A 25,169-nucleotide genomic window follows, 5' to 3' on the forward strand; every position below is an offset into this window, starting at 1 on the left:
AGTAAAAGTCAGGGGATCACCAATGTCATTAGGCTACATTGTCACAGAAATCCATCAAATAGTTGTTGAAATATTTCAGTCTGGACTGACAAACCCTGCAACAGGAAGTCTTGACCAATTGTTATGTTTATATCATAGAGAAAGTTGAAGATTTATGTGATTGGAATGGCTCCCTGTCCTTCAGAAGGTGTGCAAGTAGAAAAAAATACACTAGTGTTGGGGGAAAAAAAAGAGTAGGTTGTGTGTTTTCACAAGTTTCCCTCAGTGATGTGTGTGATTTGACACATTTGTAGAAACAGAAGCATATTTGTTGTGAGACAAACACTGTCGGGTGTGGATTGCCCTTTAGACCCACCGTGTTGAAGCTTTTCCTAATAGATAGCATTTGTTAAGGCTTAATGGTGTGCTGCTCAGAGGAGCGAGGGTGAATGTGGACCGGCAGACAAAAATGAATTGTAGACTTAAAAGAATAAACAGAGAAAATTGTGCAGTTCGTCATGGATATTAGATGGATATTTGTTCCTATTGGTAATTAAGGCTATGTGTACAATACACTGTATGTTTGTGGTGAGGTCATCAAATATTAAGGCATCATCATTCATCCAGGGACACTGTGATGTTCTCTTTCAGCAGGTGTATTGAGTTTGGCTGCTGGTTGGTACAGACCTTATTAGCAGAGTATTGGGCTTCAGCGTGACTCCATCAGGCAAATCAAGGGAACCTAAACCCAGGACCCAATCAGTATGCTAATAAAGTCACTTCTTTAATGACTGATTAGCAATTCAGTTAATTTTGTCTTCGCTCAGCTTGCACACAAATAAGTGAAATACTCTCTTAGCACGCACATATACATGCACACGCAGTTTAATAGTTTTCACATTTATTTCTTATGTTCCTCATTGCTGGCAATTTATTTATAAGCCTCCCTCTATTCCTCCCTCCTTTACTTGTCTGTCTTGTCCACATTCACCTGCCACACCAAAATGATAATTAAATTGTTTGAAGTATATTGTGAATGTGAGGAACGTTTTAACATAATATAAATTAGATTTTTTTTTTTTTGTTTGTTTCGACTGTCAGCCACAGCGGAGCTTGTTTGAGTCTTTGTGTGAGCAAAGTTTCTTCCTCAGTATGAAATGAGTTTGACTCTCTTGATGTTTGATACATGTTGATGCAGTGGCCCTTAGGGCTCAGCATCAGTATACCATCACAGATGTTGACACTTGTCCCACTGCAGACTGTGTTATCGTGTTGGACATATAACACATGCTGAATAACATGTCTAACTCCGGCATCTCCGTCTTTCTCAGTGCTCAGCGGCCTCTGCTCCAACGACTGTCCTGATGATGTCAAGGTAAGAAGTCTGACTTTGTCTGTCTTTGTTTGTCCATTTTTCTAATGACAGCATAAAAATCGTTGTGAGGTCAAATTATTTCTTATCTGTTTGACCACTGACCAGTCTGACCAGGTGTCTGGGTGTACCGTCTGTTCCCATTGCACTTATCTCTTCATGCATACATCTTTATCTTCTACTATACACAGCAATATTTCAGTAGAAAGACAGAAATAGGCTGAAATATCATCACTGCCGTCCAAACTACACCATATGTGGGGAGGATCAACTTTATATTCAGGAAATTAGGGAAGGGGATTTGAATGGGTGATGTGTTTTGGAGCTCTAGGGCCGTATGAGCACCTCTTTACATGTAAAAGAACCTTTCTTTTACCCGCAGCTTGAAAAACAGTACAACAAATGGAAAACACTAAAATAAATGGTTTGTTTTTATGCGATAAACCACCACCTGATTTCCACCTGCTCATACCCCTCCTCCTTTCTTTCTATCTTCATGCATACAAGTTGTAGACCGCCTAATAACGAACCCGTAGGCCTGCTATACTGTATTTCATACTCTTGTTCTTCCATGCTCTCTTTGCATTCCCAATGAATTACCAGTGTGAGAGTTTTTGAATACAAGGGCAAAAGACGTGAGGTGTTTGACCTCCTGTCCTCTCCTTCTGTCCTTGGCAAATATACTTCGGTGTTTTGCTTGTTGCTTGTTGTTGTTCAGGGACATGTTGACAGTGATGGTCTCCGCTGAGGCTGGGTTGTGCTAATCATGTTGTAACAGCAGGTATTCATCCCAAATTGATCCTCTACTCTCAATCTGGATGTTTATGAGGTATCCAAGGCTTCATATTTGCGATGGTATAACAAGGCCAGACGATGCTAATCAGTACTCTACATACAAGCTGAAGTTTGGCCTTTCACAGTGCTCCCTTAAGCTCCGTTTCTGCCTCTGGAATTAGTTTAGTAGACCAAAGCATGAGGTGTGTTTTGTAAATGATTGTAAATGAATTCAGAAGTTATCAACTCCTTAGTAGTACATTTAGCTTATTTGACTTTTGTCTTAGTTGAGATTCATACACTCTTGAAAAAAAGCAGATAATGTACAAACTCAAAACAATAAAATAAATCTATTGGTGCTTTAAAAGACATTTTCCAGTATCAAATCAGCACAATTAAGGCCCAAAACTATTCCATTTCACGATTAGATAAAGCAATTATATTTCCTTACAGTGCGTTTGGACTGAAAGCTACTACATTACAGAATAAGGTTTTGCATTAAAAACATCCCACAAGCTCTTATAATATAATGTATTTTGGAGTTAAGTGTAGCCACCAGTTTACGGAGCAGCTTGATTTTAATCTGCTATTATTTATCCTAAAGAGCAAATGTTTGATGATCATGTGTAGATGGACCAAGGAAGAAATAAAGCGGCCAATAGCATCACTCCCTATACAACCTCTCACCACCGGAAAGCCCTTCGCAAAGCACATTAGCTTTGACATCAACAAGAAGCTGCTGGTATAAGAGTTGTTTTGGTTTTTCTGTCCGTCTCTTCTTCCACCCGCTTGTTGTCTAACTGAAAGCTATGATGAATGCAGTAGACGAGTGGAGCTTGCGGCTGTTCCTACTCCTCTCCTCTCCCATCCATCACCTCCTCTATCTTTTCATTTCACTGTCTCGCTCCTCTTCTTCTTAGTCACACCTCTCTTGCTCTGTCTTTCTTTCAGCCCACTAGTCTGCTCCTGTGTGGCTTTCTCATCTCTCTCTCTCTCTCTGTTCCTGTTTTTTTTTTTTTTTTTTTTTTTGACCTCATGTCCGTTCCTCTCTCACCTGACCGCTGAGTGTCACAAGATGAAGGCCCGAGTCTCTTATGCACTGTGTACGTTCGCGTGTGTAACAGGCTCATGATTAGCTGATGTAAAGCGAGGGAGAGCGCGACAGATCTCTTCATTAGTTGTCATCCTTTCATAATGAAGAGATAAGACAGCACTCCGCATCCGCCCACACAGACGCACAAACACACAGCCGTCACACTCATTTATGCTCTGTCAGATTCAAGCCAGCTACGTCAGACATTTTCTATGTCATCTAGCGAAAATAAAAGTGAAAAACAGCTAAAGGTCACAGTGGTGACAACATTCCTGTCTGTCTTTCTGCCCACTCTTGCTTTCATGTCTGCCTGTGTGTTCTTTCGCCCTTCCTGTCACACAGCTGACGGACAAAAACTTCTTTCTTTAACTTGTCTTTGCATGTATGTTTTTTTGCAGCCTTTTGGTGTTAATCAACCAGGTCCCTATGTCATGTACACCACAGTGGACTCCAATGGCTACCTGAAAAACGCCTCAGGTCAGTACTTTCTTCTTTTTTTTAATCTCTTTCCATGTTAGCTTTCACTGCTAATGCTAAAATACCCAGTTGAGTGATAGAGAATAGCCAGAGAGACATTTACTTTTTTGAAAATGTCACTGTCTGAGCATTTATACATCGATGTCAGGTTTATTAATAACTTAACCTCCTCACAATGACAGCTGTCCTTAGTCTGGCAGAACACCACAGGGTTTCTCTTGGAGGATTTTGAGAAAATAGAGAAGAAAGCGAGGGACATATTGATTTCATTTTCCAGCTTTTTTTTTTTAAATGAGAAAATAGCCTCTATACCTCAAAGACAAAGGCTGAAGTAGAAAGGGTAGCTAAAGAAAAAGGCAAAAAGAAGGTCCTCCAAGAGACTGCTGTAACTGAAAGGAGAATAAATCAGTTTGATAAGGCTATAATCCTCGCCCCATGATGCTTCTGGACTTTGTGCTTTGTTCACACTTCTTCTATCAATGGTTTGAGGTTATTACAGGTCCTGTTAGATGCTCAATTACTTTGTTTTTTCTATATTTCTATGAAAGCTGTTTGGATTATAACAGGTTTCACTTACAAATCCATAGGTTGTGAAATGCTGTAAACAGGAAAATGACTTTCCACTTAAAAAGTTTTTCAGCACTATCAATCAAATATTGACCTGTAGGCACTTTCTATGGGATACAATCTCCTCATAGTTTTTGCAAGGCTATTGCAGAAAAATACAGAAAGACTTGGAGCCGTCTCTTCCACAGCAAAGCTCAATAAGCTGTAGCTTCCTCGCTTTCTTTAAAGCCCAAGGCACATCTCTTTCTAGAAAGGACCGGTCTCTTTGTTATAATTTGAAAAGCCGTACAAGATTTGCAGATGTGTTTTTCCACGCTGCATCACCTGTAGTCCTCTTTAAATTTGTGACTTTTCTTGACAAAATTCACAGGGATGATGAGGATGAGGATGATGATTATGCATGAAACAGGTCAGGTTTGATCCAGAGTGCTGGAAGTGGATTTCTGTTGCTCATTGACTTGCTTGTGTGTGTGTGTGTGTGTGTGTGTGTGTGTGTGTGTGTGTGTGTGTGTGTGTGTGTGTGTGTGTGTGTGTGTGTGTGTGTGTGTTTGTGTCGTTTTTTTTTTTCATGAATTTTCAATCTCAAGCAGCTCCACTTCATGTATTCACAAAGGGCTCCTTCTGTTGTTGTTGTTAAGCAGTACTGTCAACATCTGGCTGTGTTCTGTGCTTTTAGGAATACACAAGGCATCACACCATAGGTAGGAGGTTTTAGTCACTATTGATGACAGTCTCTCACATAGTAAATTATGACTACTTCTTTTTTTTAATGTCAATTGAAAACCTTGTTAGTTCAGCTGCATCGATTACCTGTAGAATGACAGGATGAGAGTTTCCTGCAACCCTGGGGCAGATGAAACCCGGCACCACATGAGACTACAGCCTACTAAAGATAGATAGATACATACTGTAGGTAGAGAGCAATAGATAGATGGATGGAATCAGAAATTAGATGAGGCATTGAGGACAACAGTGCTGTGCCGTATTAGCTACAGTTAACCTAGTTGATGTTACATTGTGGGAAGGACACAGTGCTGGATGAGGACAAGATGCACTGACAGCCTGGGGTCACAGATATATATAGTCTGTGTGTGTGTGTGTGTGTGTCTGTGTGCAGCATAATCCCACTTTGTCAGATTTCACTGATTCATTTATTTGTTGGCACAGTTTCAGTATATACATATTTAAAGAATGACTCGACAGACCACAGTCTACCATCGTTATTATTTCACCACCATTACACAGCTATAGGCTCCTGGCTAAAAAAAACGGTGCTAAAACTAATCTTCCAATGGCTGCCGATATTTCAATTTGATGATATTTCAATTCGCCTCTCTGTGTCCAAGCTCAAAACACAGAGCGGACAAAATATGAACACAGGCCGGTCTGTATTTAGTTGTTTTAAGGGGCTAGAAAGGGTGACGAAAGCCCACGGTTTCATTCCCTTTCCACACACTTCACTGGTTCAAAATATGCAGTTAAATGGGTATATAGAGCAACAGTGGAGAGCGGGGGAAAGAGAGGAGGAGGCGGGGGTGGGGGCTATCACCACCTGAACCCACGCCCACTGCAGAAGAGACGATGGAGAGGGACACAGAATTCCACTGAAGTCGGAGGTGATGACGGTTTTAAAATCATACTAAAGCGAGACCCTGCAAAAGCCAGTCCTGACTAAAAGAAATGAAGGTTATTACTGAAAATATTGTCAGTTTAAAATAAGCAGTTATTTATAAAGGGAATTAGTTTACACTAAAATAAACATACTTGACTGCTACTGACCCTTTTTAATAGGATTAACAGTAAAATATTCATTTTTACCTCTCTCACTCACTAGGATTGGGTATCATGGAGAACAAAAATTGTCTTAATTTAGGATTATTCAGTTAGAGATGTACTGTTAAAGCATAAAGGTGGTACTCCTCAGTGTTTTACTAACTTAAATGAGAAACTAATGATATTCAATAGAGCTGAAACGATTAGTTGACTCAATCAATTCGATTTTCAAGGACAAATGCCCAACATTCACACATTCCAGTTTCTCAAATGTGAGAATCAGCTGCTTTTCTCTGCTTTATATGATTGTAAATGGAATATCTTGAGGTTTTGGACTGTTACTCATACAAAACAAGTAATTTTAAGATGTTACCTTGATGTGTGAGGAATATTTTTTAAAATTTTGTAGACTATACAGTACTAGTCAAAAGTTTGGACACACTTTCTGATTCAAGGGAACGGGAAGGTGTATCCAAAGTTTTGACTGGTAATGTAGATTAATAGATAATCAAAATCATCTTAATCTCTTAATATTCAGTATCTCTCAATCAAGTAAGTGAATCAGGTATGTGTACTGATAGATATGGTGTTTAGATATGGTGTGTCAAGGGAAAAGGGCTGGGCTAATCAGTGAATCATAAATAATACAACAGTTATGTAATGAATCCCAAACACACTGTTTCATTAAAGGTGGATGTGTTGGTCTGGAAACCAAATTACTGGTGACTTGCTAAACTGATTTTTCACAAAAATGGAAAAGCCCTGGGCCCTTTTAAGAGGTGAAATAAAGCAGGATGGGGAACACTAGTGGGGTTCAAGACTCATGTAACTGTGAAGTCCTGTTCCTGTGGACCTTTGGCACAGGTCATCCATATATCTTGTAACTCTAAGAGAAGATACTCCAGACAAAAGAAGACAACAGCTTCATCTTTTGATGATAGGATCCTGGCTTTCACCTGGATCCAGTTCAATGGTCTAGTTCATGTGAAGACCAGATGGTCTTGACATTCTGTCCACTCAGCCACTATATCTCCTCTTGGAAAAAGTCTCTGGATCCCGAGACAGCGTCTTTATGTTCCTGGTTTTGTATGTTCAATAAGCAGAATCCCATTTAGTTAACATTAGAATATCCTGGCATATTACAGTCTGTCCGTCATGACTCTGGCTTATTTTTCCAGTGTGTGTTTGACTGGAGTGAGAGGAGAGAGGAGGGAGAGCGAGAGTAGCCAAAGGCTTTGCCGGCACAACTCCCTAGACCCCTCATTTAACAGCAGCAAAGTGCTGCCAGGGAGCAGGCTGCCTGTGTGTGCATTATGTGTGTGTGTGTCTGTGTTGTGTGTGTGTGTGTGTGGGTGTGTGTGTGTGTGTGTGTGTGTGTGTGTGTGTATGTGTGGTGATTTAAAGTGTATTTATTCTGTAGCTTGTAGCTCGGGGAACAGCTAGCGAGACTGCCAGAGATGAGCAATGATGGGGCACACATAAACACACTTACTCACATACACACACACACACACACACACACACACACACACACACACCCACGATGTCTGGGCCTCTCCACTGGGGCCCAACGATCTTCACTTACCCTTCACCCTCCTGAAAGGGAGAAAGAGTAGAGAGGAAAGGAGAGATGGTAATATGCTGAGAGATGGAGGCAAGGACCAAGGAGGCACAGTGTATGAATGGAGTTACTGTAAGAAAAGAGGAAGAAGGAAGGAAAGGAGAGAAAAAAGGAAAAAGCGATTAAATGATTTAGAATGGAAATAACAGAAAGAGAGAAGAATGGTAAAAAGGAAGGAAGTGGGTCAGAGGAGATCAGCAGCTGGTTTGGATGAAGAGGGGAGGAGCAGAAGTAGAGTCATCGTAGTCTGGCGACATACTTGAGACACACGCACACACATACACAGTACATGCCTACACATGTATTCGTGTACGCAAACTCGCACATATTCCTCAGTCTGTGTGTCTTCATGTGTGTGAGCACACACATGCGTACCCTGACATCTGTCTCTTCATGACCTTGTGTATGTGTATGTGTATGTGTGTACATACATAGCAGACAGTGGTGTGCTGTGCCCCTTACTAAGCAGCTTGGATGGATGAGCATGGGCTGTGATTCTGACAACAGCACACCTCATTATCAACTAACTCCTGCTGAGACAGAGAGAGAGGCAGAGGGAGACAGGTGGGGTGTTGGAGATGAATAGTTGAAGTTATTCATTAACTGCCCTTTTTATTCCTCTCTCTCTCTCTCTCTCTCTCTCTCTCTCTCTCTCTCTCTCTCTCTCTCTCTCTCTCTCTCTCTCTCTCTCTCTCTCTCTCTCTCTCTCTCTCTCTCTATCAAGCTATGGACACTTGCAGAGACGCTGAGCAGGAAAAACACCGCAGTGTGTTTCCCTCTCGTGTCCCAGCTCACACACACTCATCCAGAACCATTTATCTTTAGACAGCTTGGGAACAGCGTTGGGAAGTAACATGTAACGTTCAGTGGCAATAGTAAGGTTATAGTTAACAATCAAAAGGACAAGTAAGGCTATTGATTTTTTATCACTGCCTTGAATGCCACAGTAGTGGTGACAAAGCAGAGTAATAACCTCATTTATTGTGTAATTTAATACTTTTTTTAGCTCAAAGAAGGAATTTTCTCAGGTCAAAGTTGGTATGAATCTTGAAACCAGAGACAGCATCTTGCATTTTTTAAAGGGGACGTATCATGCACATTTCCAGGTCTATATTTATATTCTGGGAATATATACCGGTATATTTTTGCATGATTTACAATTCAAAAAACTAATTTATCTTTATCTCCCGGCCGACTTCTGGCAGCTTGGGAGGCTACATAAACGAACAGTAGTAGTAGCATTTCACTTCTTTTTCTCATTCTTTACTTGAAATGGAAACAGCATTTTTACACGTTCACCTCAGGTTTGGACCTTTGACCATGTTTAACATAGACATCCAACATCATAACAGTATAAAAATAAAAGAAAATCACAAAAATAAATGAAAACAATTTAATGGGGCATCAAAGGCACCAAAGGATTGCATGAGGCTGAATAGCAATAATTATTTATTGTATCTTCAAATTTTTACCATATGACTTACACTAATGTTTTGTCATTTTGGGAAAATTTTTTGGTTCAACAAGATATTATCCAAATATCACCAAATTTAATATGCAGGTCTAATTTGCCCACCAGTTTTGCCAAACATATTTTACTGCTCATTGATGCTCTCTGCTTCCAAATTGCAGCGGTTATTTGGTTATGAGTTGCATCAGCTTTTTCTATTTCAACTGAACTGCCACTTGAAGACAAACAAATGTATTAGTTTATATTGTAATTTACCAGCTAATGGCCACAGTATCACAACAGGAAAAAGTATTTCATAGTATTGAAAGCCATTCATAAATTTGTCAGTTGTGGTGCAGTGAGGTGAAACGATGCATTCAGACTGTCAGAATTTCATTTTTTGCAGGTTAAAAGATGTTGTCTTTCAAGAAATAAAGTGTAGTTTGTCAAAGTACACCATTTCCAGTGAGTTTATTTTAATTTAATACATAATTTTCTCCATATACTTAGATGAAATCCAGCTATTGTCAGTGCCAACATCCCATCATTACATTAGCTTCTTTGAAGCCAACATTTTTGGCTTTTAGTACCACCAGACTGCAAATTGAAATAGAATGAATAACGTTGTAAAGCTAACACGCATAAAGAGAGAATGGTAACAACTCCGGGCAGTTTGAGGTGTCCAGACGGGCTGAGTGTGTCTGCGGTGCCAAAGATTATTGCGCACAGATAGAGAACAGAGAAGGAAGGAAGAGAGGGAGGACATCTGAGAGAGCAGTGACTGGAAGAGGGAGGCAGAAAAAAGTGAGTGCTCACTGGGAGGAGAATCATAACAGGCCCAGATCAATGTGGAGCTCTCTGCAGACTGTCCAATTAGGCTAATGAGTTCAGCGGATTAGCAACGCCTCACTCACACAGCACACACACACACATTGTACATCCATACACAACCTTTAAAAAAGATGTTCCCCTGCAGCACCTAATCCACGAGCATATTTATCATATCTTAACATTTCAGACATTTAGGAGATCCAGAACAACTCGTATGCAAATTCAAACGGAAAATCAGGTGAGCGCTGAATTGTGTTGACCTCCATATTCACCTGAAGCCAATCATGTTACTTTTTGCTGCATCATGCTGATGCCTCAAGCTGTTTCATAAAAGCCAGCCTATTGCACTTGACGTCATACTGATCTCCGCCACAGTACACCCCGGTTTGAAGAAACTTCATCCAGTCAACAGAGAGGCTTTACCCTTTTCTCAAACCGTTTTACTGCACTGTATATGGAAGATAGGCTTGAAACACACAGGGAGAATACAGGATATGGGAGTAAGAGAATAGAGTAGGTGGATGAGAGAAATGAAAAAAAGGTTGGAAGGGGAGAAAATGAGAGGGTGCAGAGGACAGAGCTGAAAGCATAGGGAGTTTCAGAGAGAAAAGGAGACGAGAGAAAATGAGGGTGGAACAAAAGAGAAAAATAGGAGATGGGAGGTGAAGTGCACAGAGATCAGAACAGAGGAAAGGGAGAGGAGAAGGAAATATTGGAGTGGAAGGGGAAAAAAATGAGTGGAGAGATAACCCTCCACGGAGAGAGGGAGAATTACTATTGATCAGGCTTACCATGCTTTTTCTCTTCTTGTTTTTCACTCTTTTTTTTTTTTCTCCTCCGCATCCCTCCTCCAATCCTCCTCTCACTCTTATCTGCCTCTTTCCTCTTTCACTTCTGGCCCTGTAATCTCTCTCCTCTGCAGCCAGTTTATATAGATACCATAAATTGTAAAGAGACTGTTTAGTAATTTGTCATCGTTGTTGGCTGCCTGTCTGTTGATCTCTCTGTCTCTAAACATCCTTGGGTCTACTGAGTGAAATGCTTGTTTGTGTCTTGATAGTATGATATACCTTATTCCCCAGTTTATCCAGTGTAAATCTTATCACAGACATTAAAATGAATCATAAGAACTTAAAACGTATCTAGCTGTAACTTTGGCCTACGATTCATCCTCCTCAATTCCTTTGGTGGATGAGGAACTTGTAAAGAGGCTGCCGCCAACAGTTTGTCTTTTTTTTTTTTTTCTTCTTTTTTTTATGCTGACTGATGTTTGAGTACCAGTGCTGGTATCTGCAGCTGTTTGTTTTATCATTGTGAAAATCTCTGATGATAAGCTTAACTTAATGAAGCAATTTTTTTGCTAACGTTTTTTTGTCAATCTTGAATATTACCGTCCTTAATGGCTCCGAAAACTTTTTGTCTGCTTATTGTCAAGGTCCTACTCCTTCTACTGTTCTTGCAATACCCAGATATCATTGCAGGTGTTTTGTGGAACTCGCTGCCTTGTTTGTGTTGGTTTCTTGAAGTAGAAGTATTTATGAATGCTTCTGTTCTGGGAAAATGCACAAAGACATATGCTCATGCTCTATATGAGCAAGTGTACAGTTCAGTATGCTCTAAATGTTCTCTAATAAAACTCAAGAGATCAGGTTCACAATACTTTTAAATGATTTTCCAAAAATTCTGAACTTGCACATTTGAAACATTTAATGTAGTTTTAATCTTTAATCTGACTTTTTTTGTGTGTTTTTCCAACTTTGACTCACTTACTCTCCTATTGCTTTGTAATTTCTGTTGTGTTTTCTCTGGAGCAGATTTGAAAACTAAAGTTCATTTTTACTATGAGCTCTTAGTATAACACCACTGAAAGGACACATACTTTATGGACTAAGGACACAAAATCTGCTATCTCTATTTGGTTTTTAAGAAGGGCCAACTAGGGTGGTGACAGATGTCTTTAGGTCTATTTTCTCTCTCTCTCTCTCTCACACACACACGCACACACACATAGTGTAATTTTGGTCGTCATCTGGGCCCAAGTGTCAACATGGTTCGGTGCTGTAGTGTTTGAGAGGCAGTGCAGAGCTGCATGGTGAGAAGGACAAAACAACTATAAAGCCCTCTGGGTCCCTCAGTGTGTGACCACACACACACACACACACACACACACACACACACACACACACACACACACACACACACGTACATTCTCACATACACATTCACACAAATCTTCCCTCACAAATCATTGTCCAGATCTTGACACCATTGTATGGGCTCTGAAGGGGGCTCTCCAGGCAAGGCGGACTGTGTGCGTGTGTGTGCATGTGCACTATCTATCCCTGATGGCTCCACCCTCCATCTCTGCAATTTGCTCCTTTTATCACCATCAGGGGAGCTAATGGTTTCTATAGCGACAGGCACTAGGAATTTCTCTGAAAACATTTTTTTCTTTCAGTTTTGAAGCCCTGGGGAGTGGAGAGAGAGAGAGAGAGAGAGAGAGAGAGAGAGAGAGAGAGAGAGAGAGAGAGAGAGAGAGAGAGAGAGAGAGAGAGTGAGTATGTGTGCATGTGTGTGTCTCCCGCAGGCCAATTATGTTTATGACCACGTTACCTTCCTTGAAGAATCGCTGGAATTATGATATTATTGTATATCTCACTATCCCATTTACTGTTTTACATGTTTTATGTTTCGATTCCTCTGTTAGTTACAATTTTATTATTTCAAAAGCCAGATGTCTATAGTCAAACCTCCGGACAGGATGAGGTTTTTCATGAGATACTGTATGTGTCATAAGACCTTTGCAGGACAGACACACACACATTAACATGATGTAGTTCCCTTAGAGGCAACCATGTACTCTCTCTGTCTGTATTCCTCTCTTTAATGTTTCTCGCGTTTTTTTCTGTTTTGTTCTCATGTCCACAGGGAGGTCAATTTTGCATCCCAAAATCCTAGTCAATGTCCTATCTGTCATTTCACTGACAGAGGAACAATAATGTGAGGACTATCAAAATTCATTTCAACAGGCAAGAAAAACACTTGCACCACGAACCACTGAAGGTAAAATGTAATTAGCATATCCTAATTCCAGATTTCATGCTGCTACATCTAAAATCATTTCATGTGCACGTGCAGGGTTCAGAATTATTTTCAGCCCAGAATGTCAGCTCAGTGACAAGCATACAGATGTCAAAGCATACCAGCAAAGGCAGCTGTATGGATACTGTAAATGTAAACCAACAGCATTGCTGTAAATTACAGTATGTGGTGTGTTGCTGAGAGCCAAGAGAACAGATTCCAAGAACTTGGCTTGCAAGTATCAGACGTAGGAGAAAGAAAAGAAATATCAACAATGTGATGACCCCTGGTGTCATCCTTGTTTGGACTTGTGATTTACTTGTCTGCTCTGTCTTTGCACGTGTTTGTTAGGGCACCTGGCAACACCTGAAGGCCCACAGTGTTGCCAGGTTGTTAAAGTCTGGGCTGCAGCTGTGGCAGTCTCTCTCCCTCCTCTGACTGCTTCTTGCTGCTGCTGCTGCTGCTTGCAGCTTTCTGTTTCTCCCTTCAGGTACCTGTTCTGGTTTGGTTTAGTTATGTCGCCTTAGTTGTACCTTACAACACACACATGTTCACATCTTACACTCATGCTCACCATACACCACTGATGCTACTGATATTCACACCCCATTCCTTATATACTTAGTTCATTCTTTAATTTGGTTCAATTTGGTTTAATTTTGGTTTAATGAAATAGCTTTTGTTTAAACTTTGATGTGGCGTGTCTCCCTTTTGTTGTGGCCACTTGAGCCAGGTCATAACAAAGAGGGTCTCGTCTATTAGGGTTAGTTTGTTTAAAAAGTCTGTTTTGTGCCCCAGGTAGCAGTTGGGCACATGGTGTGATTATGATTTGGTCCAGCTGCATGCTGGCTTTGTGCTGTGTGTTTGTCGTCAGCGCTGTTTTGGTCTTTGGTTTTGCTTTAGTTTAGCTCTGGTTTTGCTCTGGTTTCTGATTTTTGAGAGATACATCATGTGTTTTTTTACAGGAAGCTTTGGTTTCTGAACTGGTGTTGGTTTGTTGTGTTTTGTTTAGAAGGTAGGTTTTACTGTCCTGATATGCTGTATACAGAGCTTTCCCCGTTAGGCTGTAGTGGCATTTCCCCTTTGGGTTGTGTACCTTTTTTGGGTTTTGTTTGTTTGTTTTGGTTTTGGTTTTTTTGTAGTGTTGTAGCAACGTGGTTAGTGTCAGTTGTTTTCAGACAACTGTCTCAAGGGCACATCCGTGTGATTTTGCGGAGTTGCCTACTTGCAGGTCACTTTATAAGTCCGCTGGTTTTCAGTGCGTAAATACCTGCCACAAACCACATGAAGACTAGGGGCCAGTTATAATAAGTTGTGGTTAGGCAGTTAGGTGGAAATTGCTGGGGGTTGTCAAATGCATGTCTTGCAGTGAACATGTTACTGTCTGTATCAGTAATTTGTAATTATGGCTTCCTTGTTGGGGGTTTTTTGATGCGCCTACAGCAGCATTTATAAGTGGCTGTAAAAAGGATCAGTCTGTGCAAATAGTTGACCATTATGGCATTATTGTGGCAGAGAAAAGCCTAAGGAGGAGATTAGAAATGAGGTTTTGTCATCTTTGTTTGAACAAGGTGTGTTACAGAAAAGTGAGTTTTCTCCAGCCACGGCAGAGCCAGCGCCCGTGTTGGTGTCTGCGCCAGCAGTTGTGCAGCTGGTTTGACTTTTGAGCAGCAGAAGGAGATGTTAGCCTTGTAGTTTGAACAGGAGAAGTAAGGGAGACAAATGGACAGGGAGGAGAAGCAGCTTGAATCGGAAAAAATGCATCCGGTGGATAAGGAGAAAGAGAGGCAACTTGAGTTGGAAAAGCAGCTTGAAATATACAGTAAATATAGTTTTGTGCAAATCTGAACAAAGCAAGTAACTTAAACTCTGCAGAATACACAGACCAGTATGAAGAAACATTCTCTGCATTACTTGTCTCTTTCCATGCAAACTGCAGCAAACCTGCTGCAAGCTGTATTGGCTCCAAGTTTGTGCACGTTGCTTAAAGGGACCTATTATGCTGATTTACAGCTCTATTTTTTATTCTGGGACTCCACTAGAGTAGTATTGCATGATTCACAGTTCAAAAAAATCTTAATCTTAGTGTAACTTACACTGGCCCTTTATGCAGCCCCTCAGTTCAGCCTCTGTCTCTTAACAGGCAGTTTTAGCTCCTGTCTCTTTAAGACCCCCCTCCCGATGAGCTCACTCTGTTCTGACTGGTCAGCTTCCTGGAAGCTGGCCAAGGGGCAGCAGCATCAGAGTCGTGTTAAGTTACCGCCGATGCAAACCCAACATTTCCTATTTCACTGCTTCATATTAAAAGATCTTAAATGACTGAATAACAGGAGACTTTTATTGTGAAGAATTTACAAGAAATGAAACGTGCTCCTCACTGAATTAGCTTAGCTTTGTTAGCAGCACTAAAAAACAGTCAACACAACAACATATGGAGGTATTTGGAGCTATTTGTTCAGCGGATCAGTAAGAAATAATGCAGAGAGGAATAGTACAAGCAGAAACAGCCACAGTGATGATGATTTTTGATGAAGAGCTGCAGACAACCAGCACATCTTCAACAGGTAAACAACTTATTTTTACTGTGCCTGCTGTGTAATAGGAAAACACTCACAGTGTGCCAGCTCAACTCAGGTCGAGCTGGCACAGTGTGAGTTTTTTATATACATATACATATGTGTGTGTGTGTGTGTGTGTGTGTGTGTGTGTGTGTGTAAGGAAAAGCATAATAGATCCCCTTTAATGTTTTCAGCATTACAACACTTTAGTAGCCACTTCACACATCATTAATATTGGTACTACAGAGTAGAGGCTAATGGACCTATGCAGGCTACAATAGACCCTTTTTTCTTCATTAGTATTAGTATTGTCTTATGTCTTGGTCTATGGTCAAAGACCTAGTTAAACACAGCATGTTAAGTTATACGTAAGAAGTCTAGATGACAGAAATGTTTTGATTTCATGTTGCATTGCTGATCACATGAGATGGCAGCCTCACCTATATTTAACTACAGTATCTCTTAACATATTGGAGCACTTTTCAAAGACATGTCATCTGTTGTATGATTCCTCCTCTCCAGGCTTTTAATGAGTTAGTGAATCATTGGTTCGGTCTACCTGAGACTGTGCAGACCAATTAACTTGAGGCAGGACTTCTGCAGGACAGAAAAACCTCAGTTTTGGAGTTTGATAGAAATAAATAAAACGCTCAGATGGAGAAGAGAGCACTTTCTAATACTTCACTCTTTATATTTTATTTTTCTCTTTCTCCTTCTTTTTCTGCAATCAAACAAATCAGGCTATAACCTTTAAAAATGTTAATATTTACTTTCAGGTGTGTATGTGTGCGTGAGTGTCTGGCTGTCAGTGTGTGAGGTCCTCAGTGTCTGTGTGTTTCTGTGTGCCCTTGTTCGTAATATTGGCTGGGCTTTGGACAGTAACTGTGTGTGTGTGTGTGTGTGTGTGTGTGTGTGTGTGTGTGTGTGTGTGTGTGTGTGTGTGTGTGTGTGTGTGTAGAATTTTGTGAAAATGAAAATGAGCACACAGACATTCACACACACACACACACACACAGACACACACACCAGGGCTGACTGCTTGTGCTGCTGAATCCGCTTTGTCTTCTAAGAGATGGATTGTAGGCTGTCAGTCATGTGTGCAGGGCGGTATTCCCTGCCAAGGCCTCAATGGCTCTGCTATAGTGAGATAGCACAAAAACACACTCCAACACAGACACACACACACAGACACTCCGATACACTGCTCTGCATAATACCCTCTGCCAGCCTTCCCATGTTGTGAAATGGCTTCGCTCCAGCCGCGGCTACTTTTCCTAGCCAGTCTACACACACAGCACTCAGCAGACGCTAAGCCAGGCTCCCTGCCTGCGACGTAACCCTGCTTGATCCTCCATCAGACACACACCCACAGACACACACACACACTCAGACCCACTCCACCCTGCTGAGTGGCCAAGTGCAAGCCATCCACCTCTAGCTCACTGACATGAAACTGTCTGTCTGTCAAAAACATCAAACCAAGGCAGGCTTAAAGGTACAATCCCCTCAAAAATCAATCCTGTTCTGTCCAACCCGATGGAAGAGGTTCAGTGTGAAGAACTGAGTGGCAGTGGACTGATTTAAATCGGCTTCCCCTCCTGGATACCCTCAAACACTCCTGTTCTTCAGATCTGTTAGTCCATCTGGCTTTTGGTTGGTGGATATCAACAAAAAGAAATGGCAATACCATAAAGGCCACTTCATGGTTCATAATAAAAAAACAGAAGTACTGTAGGTGAAAGGGATTTGGGGCAGAAGAAATCTGTTAGAGAAGAAATCCCTCCTCTGGTTGCTGGTGGTTGATGGTGAGCAGGTTTAGTCAATCAGTTTATTTTTGTTCCCTTTTAAGTCAGAGCTTTATACAGACATGTAGTGCTTGTTGTTCGCTGTCCTAATTTCTCTGGACATTAGCCAAATTCATTTTCTTACTGCATCATGTTTCTTCTTGTCTTACATGTCTTTTTGTTTTAGGGTCACTGTCCATGTTAATGTCCATTGGATTTTTTTTACCCCAGTGCCTCTTTGCATGCTCAGCTGTCTTCGCTTGGTTTAGAGTTTCTTCCTTTATTTTCGTTCATGGTTTCTTTTAATATACTGAGGGTCTTAGAGCAGTTGTAGTGGATAGACGAGCTACAATAGGTAGGCTTGTTTTGTTTCACTATTACCTTATTTAGTTGAGTGAATTGTGATTGTTGGTAAATCTGATTATGGTAGGCTAGTTCTGAGTAAAGTCCTTTGAGGCCTACTTGTGATACAACTTGAAGTTACACTTGAAAAGGACATTATAAATAGTTTTGACTTCCAGGTGTTTTTGCTCCTCAGTAATGAAATTATCCTGTCAATGGCAAGGATAGTACACATAGTACTCAAAATTCTTGCGCATTTTGTTTTCTTTATCAGTCTTTAAGTCACCTTGGAAAAATAATAATTATAATAATAATTAAATAATATTCAATAATTCTGTTTCAGCACTTGATCATCATTAAAAACTGCACATAAAATCCCATACAATAGAACACAGATTTCCACTTTAATGATCTGGTACAATTCCCCTACCCACACTCACTCATACACGCACACATGCACCTCTCAGTAAATGTCAGACACCCCAGGATTCTTACGATCTTCAATGTCTGTTAGAAGCCAGGGCTTTGTACTACCCTGAACAAGTCAATGCCCATGAAACTGTGCCCAGCTCTTCCTGGAAACAGCCAATATTTCTGTCTCTCTCTCCCTCTCTGTCCCTGTCTGCGGTGTGCGATTAAGGCAATTATGCTGCCTCTTCACAACACCACAAACCCTGCACTAAAAAGCTGGGAAAATAGAATACATAGAGCGATAGCAAGTGAGAGAAATTTAGAGTGATAAAGAGAGACGACTGATAAAAAGCTTTCTTTAGTCGAAAGTGGCAAAAGTCGATGGGTCTATTCAGCACTCAGACCGACTGGAGCTAAAGCATGTGCATTACATAATGATGGACAATCTTTTATTGCACTAACTCCATACAACCACCACTCCCGGTTTTACCTGAGTTAATTACTCACTTTCATCCACTAACTGATCAATTTTTACCCTCACACACCATGCTGCCAGAGTAAAATGGCAGCTATGTTTGTGCAACGTGAAGGAGCATTTAGGAAGAGAAATATTGAGCTGCAGTGAGATGGACTGATCTGATCCAGGGTCAGCTGAGGAGGACAAAAATGAGCCAGACAATTTTTTTTTTTTTTAAACTAAAGTGAGGTTAGGCATAGATTTAAAAAAAGAGAGAGAGAGAGGGAGAGAGAAGTAAACTGTTGTGCTCCTCTTGGCCTGCAATACGCAGTCCATCCACATTAGTTCTGATCACTGGCTGCCTTCAGGCTTTCTTTCTCTCTTCTTCCATCCCTCTTTCTCTCCTTCCCTCTCTTTGTTTACCACGTAGAGGTTGATTTATGTCGGCTGCACTTGGCATAGTTGGGTGGCGTGGGCGAGATACAGCAGCTGAAGGGGAGTGAGCGAAGGGAGACGAGCAGGAGGGAAGAGAACAAGAAGGGGAAGAGAAACAAGTAAGGCCGAATCGGAGTGATGTATCAGGGGAGAGAAAGGGAGAGATGGGCAGAGAAGAGGAAACAAGAGAGTAAGGGTTGGATGAGAATAATAAGAAGGAAGAGATTAGAGGACGGAGGAGGAGGAGGTGAGGAGACAGGGAGAGGTGGTGGACTGGCCTCAGGTGTCTCGCTCTGATTTGTATCTTTTATGATGCTCCTTCATGTCAGAGCACAAGGTCTCAGGCTGCAGTCCCTCTGGCTCGGTCACTCCTGTTGTGTGTTTTATTCCTCTTCCCTCTCATTATGTTTACTTGTTTGTTTTAGTCTTATCACCGACAGTAATGGTCGGGATCAGTTAGGTTAGATCTGATTATATTTCGTTACGTAAAACTTCAAATCCCAAAGTTCCTTTGGGAAAGCAGGGCCTTTGCAGCTGCATGACATCAGCGAAGAACCGACGATGCAAACATCGTGACGTTAAGCAGGTGTAATGTTTAGCATGTTCACCATCTTAGAGTGTGTGAGGAGTGTGTACCGAATTTGATCAAAATCCATTCAATAATTGTTGCAACTTTTCACTAAACATCACAAGTGTCAACCTCATGGTGGCACTAGTCAAAGCCAAAGTCAGAGGGAATCATCCTTCAGGGATTATGAACGTCTATACTAAATTTCATGGCAGTCCGTCCAGTAATTGTTCAGATATTTCAGTCTGAACCAAAGTGAAGGACTGACTGAGTCAGCAGGCTGACATTTCCATCCCTCGAGCCACGCCGCTAGCATGGCTAAAAATAAAAAGGAACAAAACTGGCCCTCAAAAACAGAACTGTAGAGCAAAAAATACCCTCTGAGATAAGGCTCATTAGTTATCCTTACAGTCACAGTATGTGTTGAGAAAAACACTTTCTTTCATTAAACATTGTTTCATTTCTCTTTCTCCCCTCTTGCAGCCGGTCAGTTGAGCCAGTCGGCTCACTTCTCCCTCCAGCTTCCCTACACTGTGCTGGGCCTCGGACGCAGCGCCAACTTCCTGGATCACCTTTTCGTCGGCATCCCTCGACAGCCTGGAGAGACGGTGAGGAAATATGAGAGAGTTATATTACCTAGACACGTCACAGAACTCATGTAGGAATAGCTACAGGTTATATGGTCTCACAGATTATTAAAGGGAGACACATTTATAGAGGTGTGTCTGCATGCTACAGCAGTCACAAAGAAGGAAAAGAGGTATGCTGTACAATCAAGATTTAAAAGCACTTCAACCTCCTGGGTGCAAATTATATCAAGTACCTTACATATATTGTGGAACTGGCATGCTAAATTAAGTAATTTCTAAGCAGCAAAAAAGTCAGTAAGACACGAGCAAAAATAACAAATGAGACTAATATGTGGTAAGAACAATTCAAGCTTTTTTAAAGACATAAGCAGAGAGCAAAATTGTTGTTTTTCTCCTAACACTCTGGCTTTATTTCATAATGAGGTGGATGTTACGCATTTCTATTGAGGATTGTAAGACTTGTTTGAAGAATATTTTGTGAAGATTCATGAGAAGGGGTTTTCTTTCCAAGAATTTTCATCAAATTAGAAATGCTGAAAAGACACAGCAGTATCTCCCAAATCTTGCAAAAAACATGTAGTGCCTGGTTGAGCTTGTTTTTTTTTTTTTTAGGCATCAGTTAATACAACAGAATATGTGATATTTGTGCTTATGTCGACTGTCACATCATGTCAAAGAAATATTTGCACACCAGGGAAGCAGATAGCAAGAGTGTGGGAGAAACTATAGTCCACAAAAGAATTCAGTTTTTCTATTCTTTTTACGGATCTATAAAATACGTCACCCCCATGAATGTGATGGCCATCTTTCACTCAAACTGAAAAGGTCAACATGTCTACACAATGCTAATCAGTTTCACTGTCCATCTTTCCACTTTCAGTCTTTGCTTTGCTTGTGAATTCATGAATCTCATTAATTCCCTTAAACACATGTAGAGAGTATTTTATTTCAGTTTCACAATACAGTCTTTTTATTGAATGAATCCTGCTCAATGAGTACCAGTGAAGTATTTTCTCAGCTGTTATATATATATATAATGTTTTGTTGGTCAAAAAAAGTGGCGGGTTGGGAGGTAGAAGTGAGGAGAGAAGAAGCACATCCAGTGATTTAAAGAGAAGAGGACAGGTTAGGAGTTGAAATATGTAACACAGACAGTTTTATGGCAGATAGATTCCACGTTTCCTTTCAAATGTACAGGAAAATTGATGACGTCACCCGGGGGATTGACAAAGGTGCTACGAGCACCCCGCTGGAACAGAAATAGCAGCACCCACATCTGTGCTTTGAGCTTCAAACAAATCTTTGTCGAACAACCCTGAGAGTAGAGGATGCATGAATGACTCTCTGGGTGCTACCTGTGTGGGGCTTCCTGTCATACTATAAGCCAGCGTTACATCTATATAGTAAATCATTTAGTTGAATCTATTCGTCAGCCACATTTCTACACTACACTGCCTCAAATGTCAGCTCTCCTCAGTTAATGCTCTCTCACTATCTGTGCATTCTTCTCCATCTCTGTTTTCTCTCTTACATGTTGCACTTGTCACACTGAATATGAGGCACGACAGGGCCCTTTTTTTCCTCCTCCCGTGTGGTACCAAGGTCTTCGTCGAGCAGCCGATTAGAATTGCAGATGGGTCGGTCCGCGACTCAGAAGCTGTAATGCACCACGAACACTCATCTCAAACAAGCTGCTTTGTTGTCCCCTTTCCTCACACTCTTTACTATGCAAAGAAATGTGATCCTTTTTTTTTCCCTCCTCCTCGCCCATTCTTTCTACAAAGTGAATTAATGAATGCCTAAAGATGCAACCCATTATCCCGAGTAGATTTTTTTTTTTTTTTTTTTTTTTTTTTTTACTCCGCTCCCCAGAGGGACTGGGGAGTGGAGTAACTCCAGCAAATCTACCTGTAATGAGGAGGAGCAGCTCTGATAAACTCCACATAAAAAAGGGAAAGGTTTAGAAAGCCTGACCGCTACACCGCTCTGCTCAGTCAGAAGGTTTGCTCCTTGATCTCTGTTTGTCAACTCTTTTAATTTATTTTTCTCGTTTTTTTCCTTTCTCTGTCTGTCTTTATATCTGTCTTGCTCCCATTCTCTCCCTATCTCCCCTACTGTGCTCTTTACAATTTTCTTTTCCACAACGAGAGTTTCTGCCTGCTGTTTCACAGAAGGCGAGGTTTTGTAAAATCTACTTGGATATCTTCCATCTTCTGTCCAATCATTCCTCTCTTTTATTCACCCCCTCCCTGTCTTCCTCTGTGAGTCTCTCTCCTCCTGTTCACTTATCTTCCACCCAGGGGATTCCCTTTGCTGCTCAAAGTGGTTTACTTCACTAATCAGTCCCCTACTTGTCACTCTCACTCTCTCTCTGTCTCCCTCACCCTCCATCTCTGTATCCGTCTCCCTCGCTCTCTCATAGTGTGCCAGTTTCCTTGGCTTTGAACCAGAGTGTCTCTCTTTCTCTCTGAAGACTTGGGAGCACTTTTCTCTTCCAAACAGCCAGATCGGATCTGCTCCCAGGCAGCAGTAGTGGAAGCTGACTCGTCTCCAGCTCTGCTCCCCCGCCAGTTGCGCGCATCGACGGCAGTGCTTTCCAAGAGCTAAGCGACAATGGCTGGCGGCGAGAATGTGCTCGTTATGTAAAAAGCAATGCCGTTGTTGCACGCTTATTCAAAATAGCTGCGAGATGTGGTTCCTCTCAATTGACGAAGAACGGAGAGTTACAATTAAAGAGTAGTGCCACTTCCAGATTCAGCCAAATGTAGAACTGGAAATGTTAATTCCTCCTAGCTACAGGCGTGGTTACAGCTTTTAAATCAGACCCTCCCCCACCCCTTCTTTATACTGTATGTCTGAACTCTTAACCCCATATGAACTAGCCATGCATGCCTGAGCAGGGGCTAAAGCTAGATACATGGTAAAATCAGACCTAGATAAATGTGGTAAATAAAGCCACCAGAGTGAGTGATGATGATGCAGAGCCTTTATAGAAATAGAAGCACTGTTGTGTGCAGAGGTTAAATACAGTCTGTGTCAGTCTTAATGTCAGATGTCATCACTGGATGCTGAGCCTGAAGGCAGCAAACTCCTAAAACAGAAACTTGAACTTGTGCAAAGTCAAACTGCTGTCAGACACTTGGCTGCAAGCAAATGTTTTAGATTGATTGACTCTAAGAGTCACTGCCTGACCAATTACATACCCAAGTGCCCAAGTCTTCTCATAACTTTTCACTAGAAGCAAACAGAGGAAAGGTGAATGTGCTGCAAACAAATGATGTAAACCAGAAAAGCACAGGCCCAAAGGACACATTTATAAACCACAACTGATTATGTGACTGTGTTGACTGCTGGAGGAGGAGGCAAAGGTGTACATGGGAGAGGGGGGGGGGGGGGGGGGGGGGGGGGGGGGGGGGTGGAGAGTCTGAGCTTACACTCCTGAGCAGTAACATCTTTGCAATTTCTAAACTTAAAAATAAAGAATACTTCCAGTGTCCTTCCTAATGTTATTTTACCATCACTCAGGCTGATTAGACCTCTAGTCAGGTTGGAGTCGGGTGGAACGATGATGTCATCAAACTCTATGAACTGATAATAAAGATAAATGTGTCAATCTGGACACGCCCAATCAGATGTGAGAGGAGGACTAATCTGACAGCATGAGTGAAAACACTTGTTTGGGTCAACCATGGGTGTGTAGGGGCTTTATTTTTAAAGTAAAAGACCAACTAGGGTTGGGCAGTATAACAAATTCATTCAATTAATCCGATTTTTTTTGTTTTTGCACGATGTATAAAATGTTTAAATCATGAAATTAGAGTTCTTACAATATGCATAAAAAGTTTTTTAGTCAAAAAGTAACGTAGATGATAGCTGCTACATTAGCTTGTTTGAGTCACAACAGTCCCGTAAAGTGTGACGTGATTAGTTTCACTACATGTGCACCTGCTGCAGTTGACAGGACCGCCGTTACTCCAGGTGGCCAGCTGTCTCCGGCTATCTGGAATTTAATGGCGACATCTTGGAGAAAGACAGACTTAAAATGACTCTGCGGACTGATCTGCATTCTCAGTTCGTGTTGGTTGACAGTTTCCAGATTCAGCTTTGTTCAGCCCGTCACTACCTGCCGAGTAGCTAATGCTGCATATATTAGGCTGATATCTTGTAAAGAAACACAAACAGCAGCAGATCAATTAGCGAGCAGACCTTTCTGCTCTGTCTGTTCTGACACTGATTATTAAACTGGATGCCTGTGCTCTACTCGAAGCATCTGTGTGGGATAACCTATATTTTTTGTATAATGGTGACAGCCTTGCAGGTGGTGTAAGTCTTTCATTATTCTTGCTCAACTGTTTAAAAAATTTGATGTCTCAATCCTATTTGCATCGTCACAAGCTTGAAAAAAATTCCAACCATGACTAAGTATCGAAATATCTATAGAGACAAACTTAAACTACTCCTCCAGTATAATCCACTTCTACACCGTTGATTTGTACTGTATGCTTACAGTCCTTATCCACAAGCTCAGGAATTATGTTGTTGCACAGGATAAAGCTTCCTGTTATTCCTCCTTGATTTTTATGTTAACCATCACATTTCCCACTGATATGATTTATCTGCAGAATCTGTTGTCTTTCACCTCTTACAGCCTTCTTCAGATATGATTTTATGTATTTTTCTTTTTAACTGTAGTTTTATAATATTTCCTCTCTGCTGACACATGAAATCAGCTCAACTGATTACTGTTTAAATACAGTTAGAAATCCAGTTAGATCATTATGGGACACTTTGAAATATGTCTGTGGGACAGTAATTACAAACTCACCATAGTATGTCTGTACACTTTACGTGTGTGTTAACTCAGCAGTGGTTCCAGTTTTCTCCTGTGAATTCTGTCTTCAAAGCAGACCTCAGTGCTGCTATAATGACTCAAGTTACGGGATGATAAAAGACAATGTATATTTTATTAAGACAGCCACTGAGATTATGACTTGTTCTGCGGATGG

General features: G+C 41.1%; 1 protein-coding gene across 2 annotated transcripts in view; it reads left to right on the forward strand.

Annotated features, from left to right (window-relative positions):
• itfg1 (integrin alpha FG-GAP repeat containing 1) overlaps nt 1-25,169 on the forward strand; it is a 148,722-nt gene that overhangs the window by 112,017 nt on the left and 11,536 nt on the right. For both annotated transcript variants that reach the window (XM_044366039.1, XM_044366106.1), the window contains exons 13-15: nt 1,311-1,354; nt 3,617-3,695; nt 20,057-20,181. In XM_044366039.1, coding sequence (XP_044221974.1) covers nt 1,311-1,354; nt 3,617-3,695; nt 20,057-20,181 — 248 coding nt within the window. The remainder of the gene's footprint in view (nt 1-1,310; nt 1,355-3,616; nt 3,696-20,056; nt 20,182-25,169) is intronic.

Source organism: Thunnus albacares, chromosome 1 (genome assembly GCF_914725855.1).
Source record: "Thunnus albacares chromosome 1, fThuAlb1.1, whole genome shotgun sequence".
In the NCBI taxonomy this organism is placed as follows: domain Eukaryota; kingdom Metazoa; phylum Chordata; class Actinopteri; order Scombriformes; family Scombridae; genus Thunnus; species Thunnus albacares.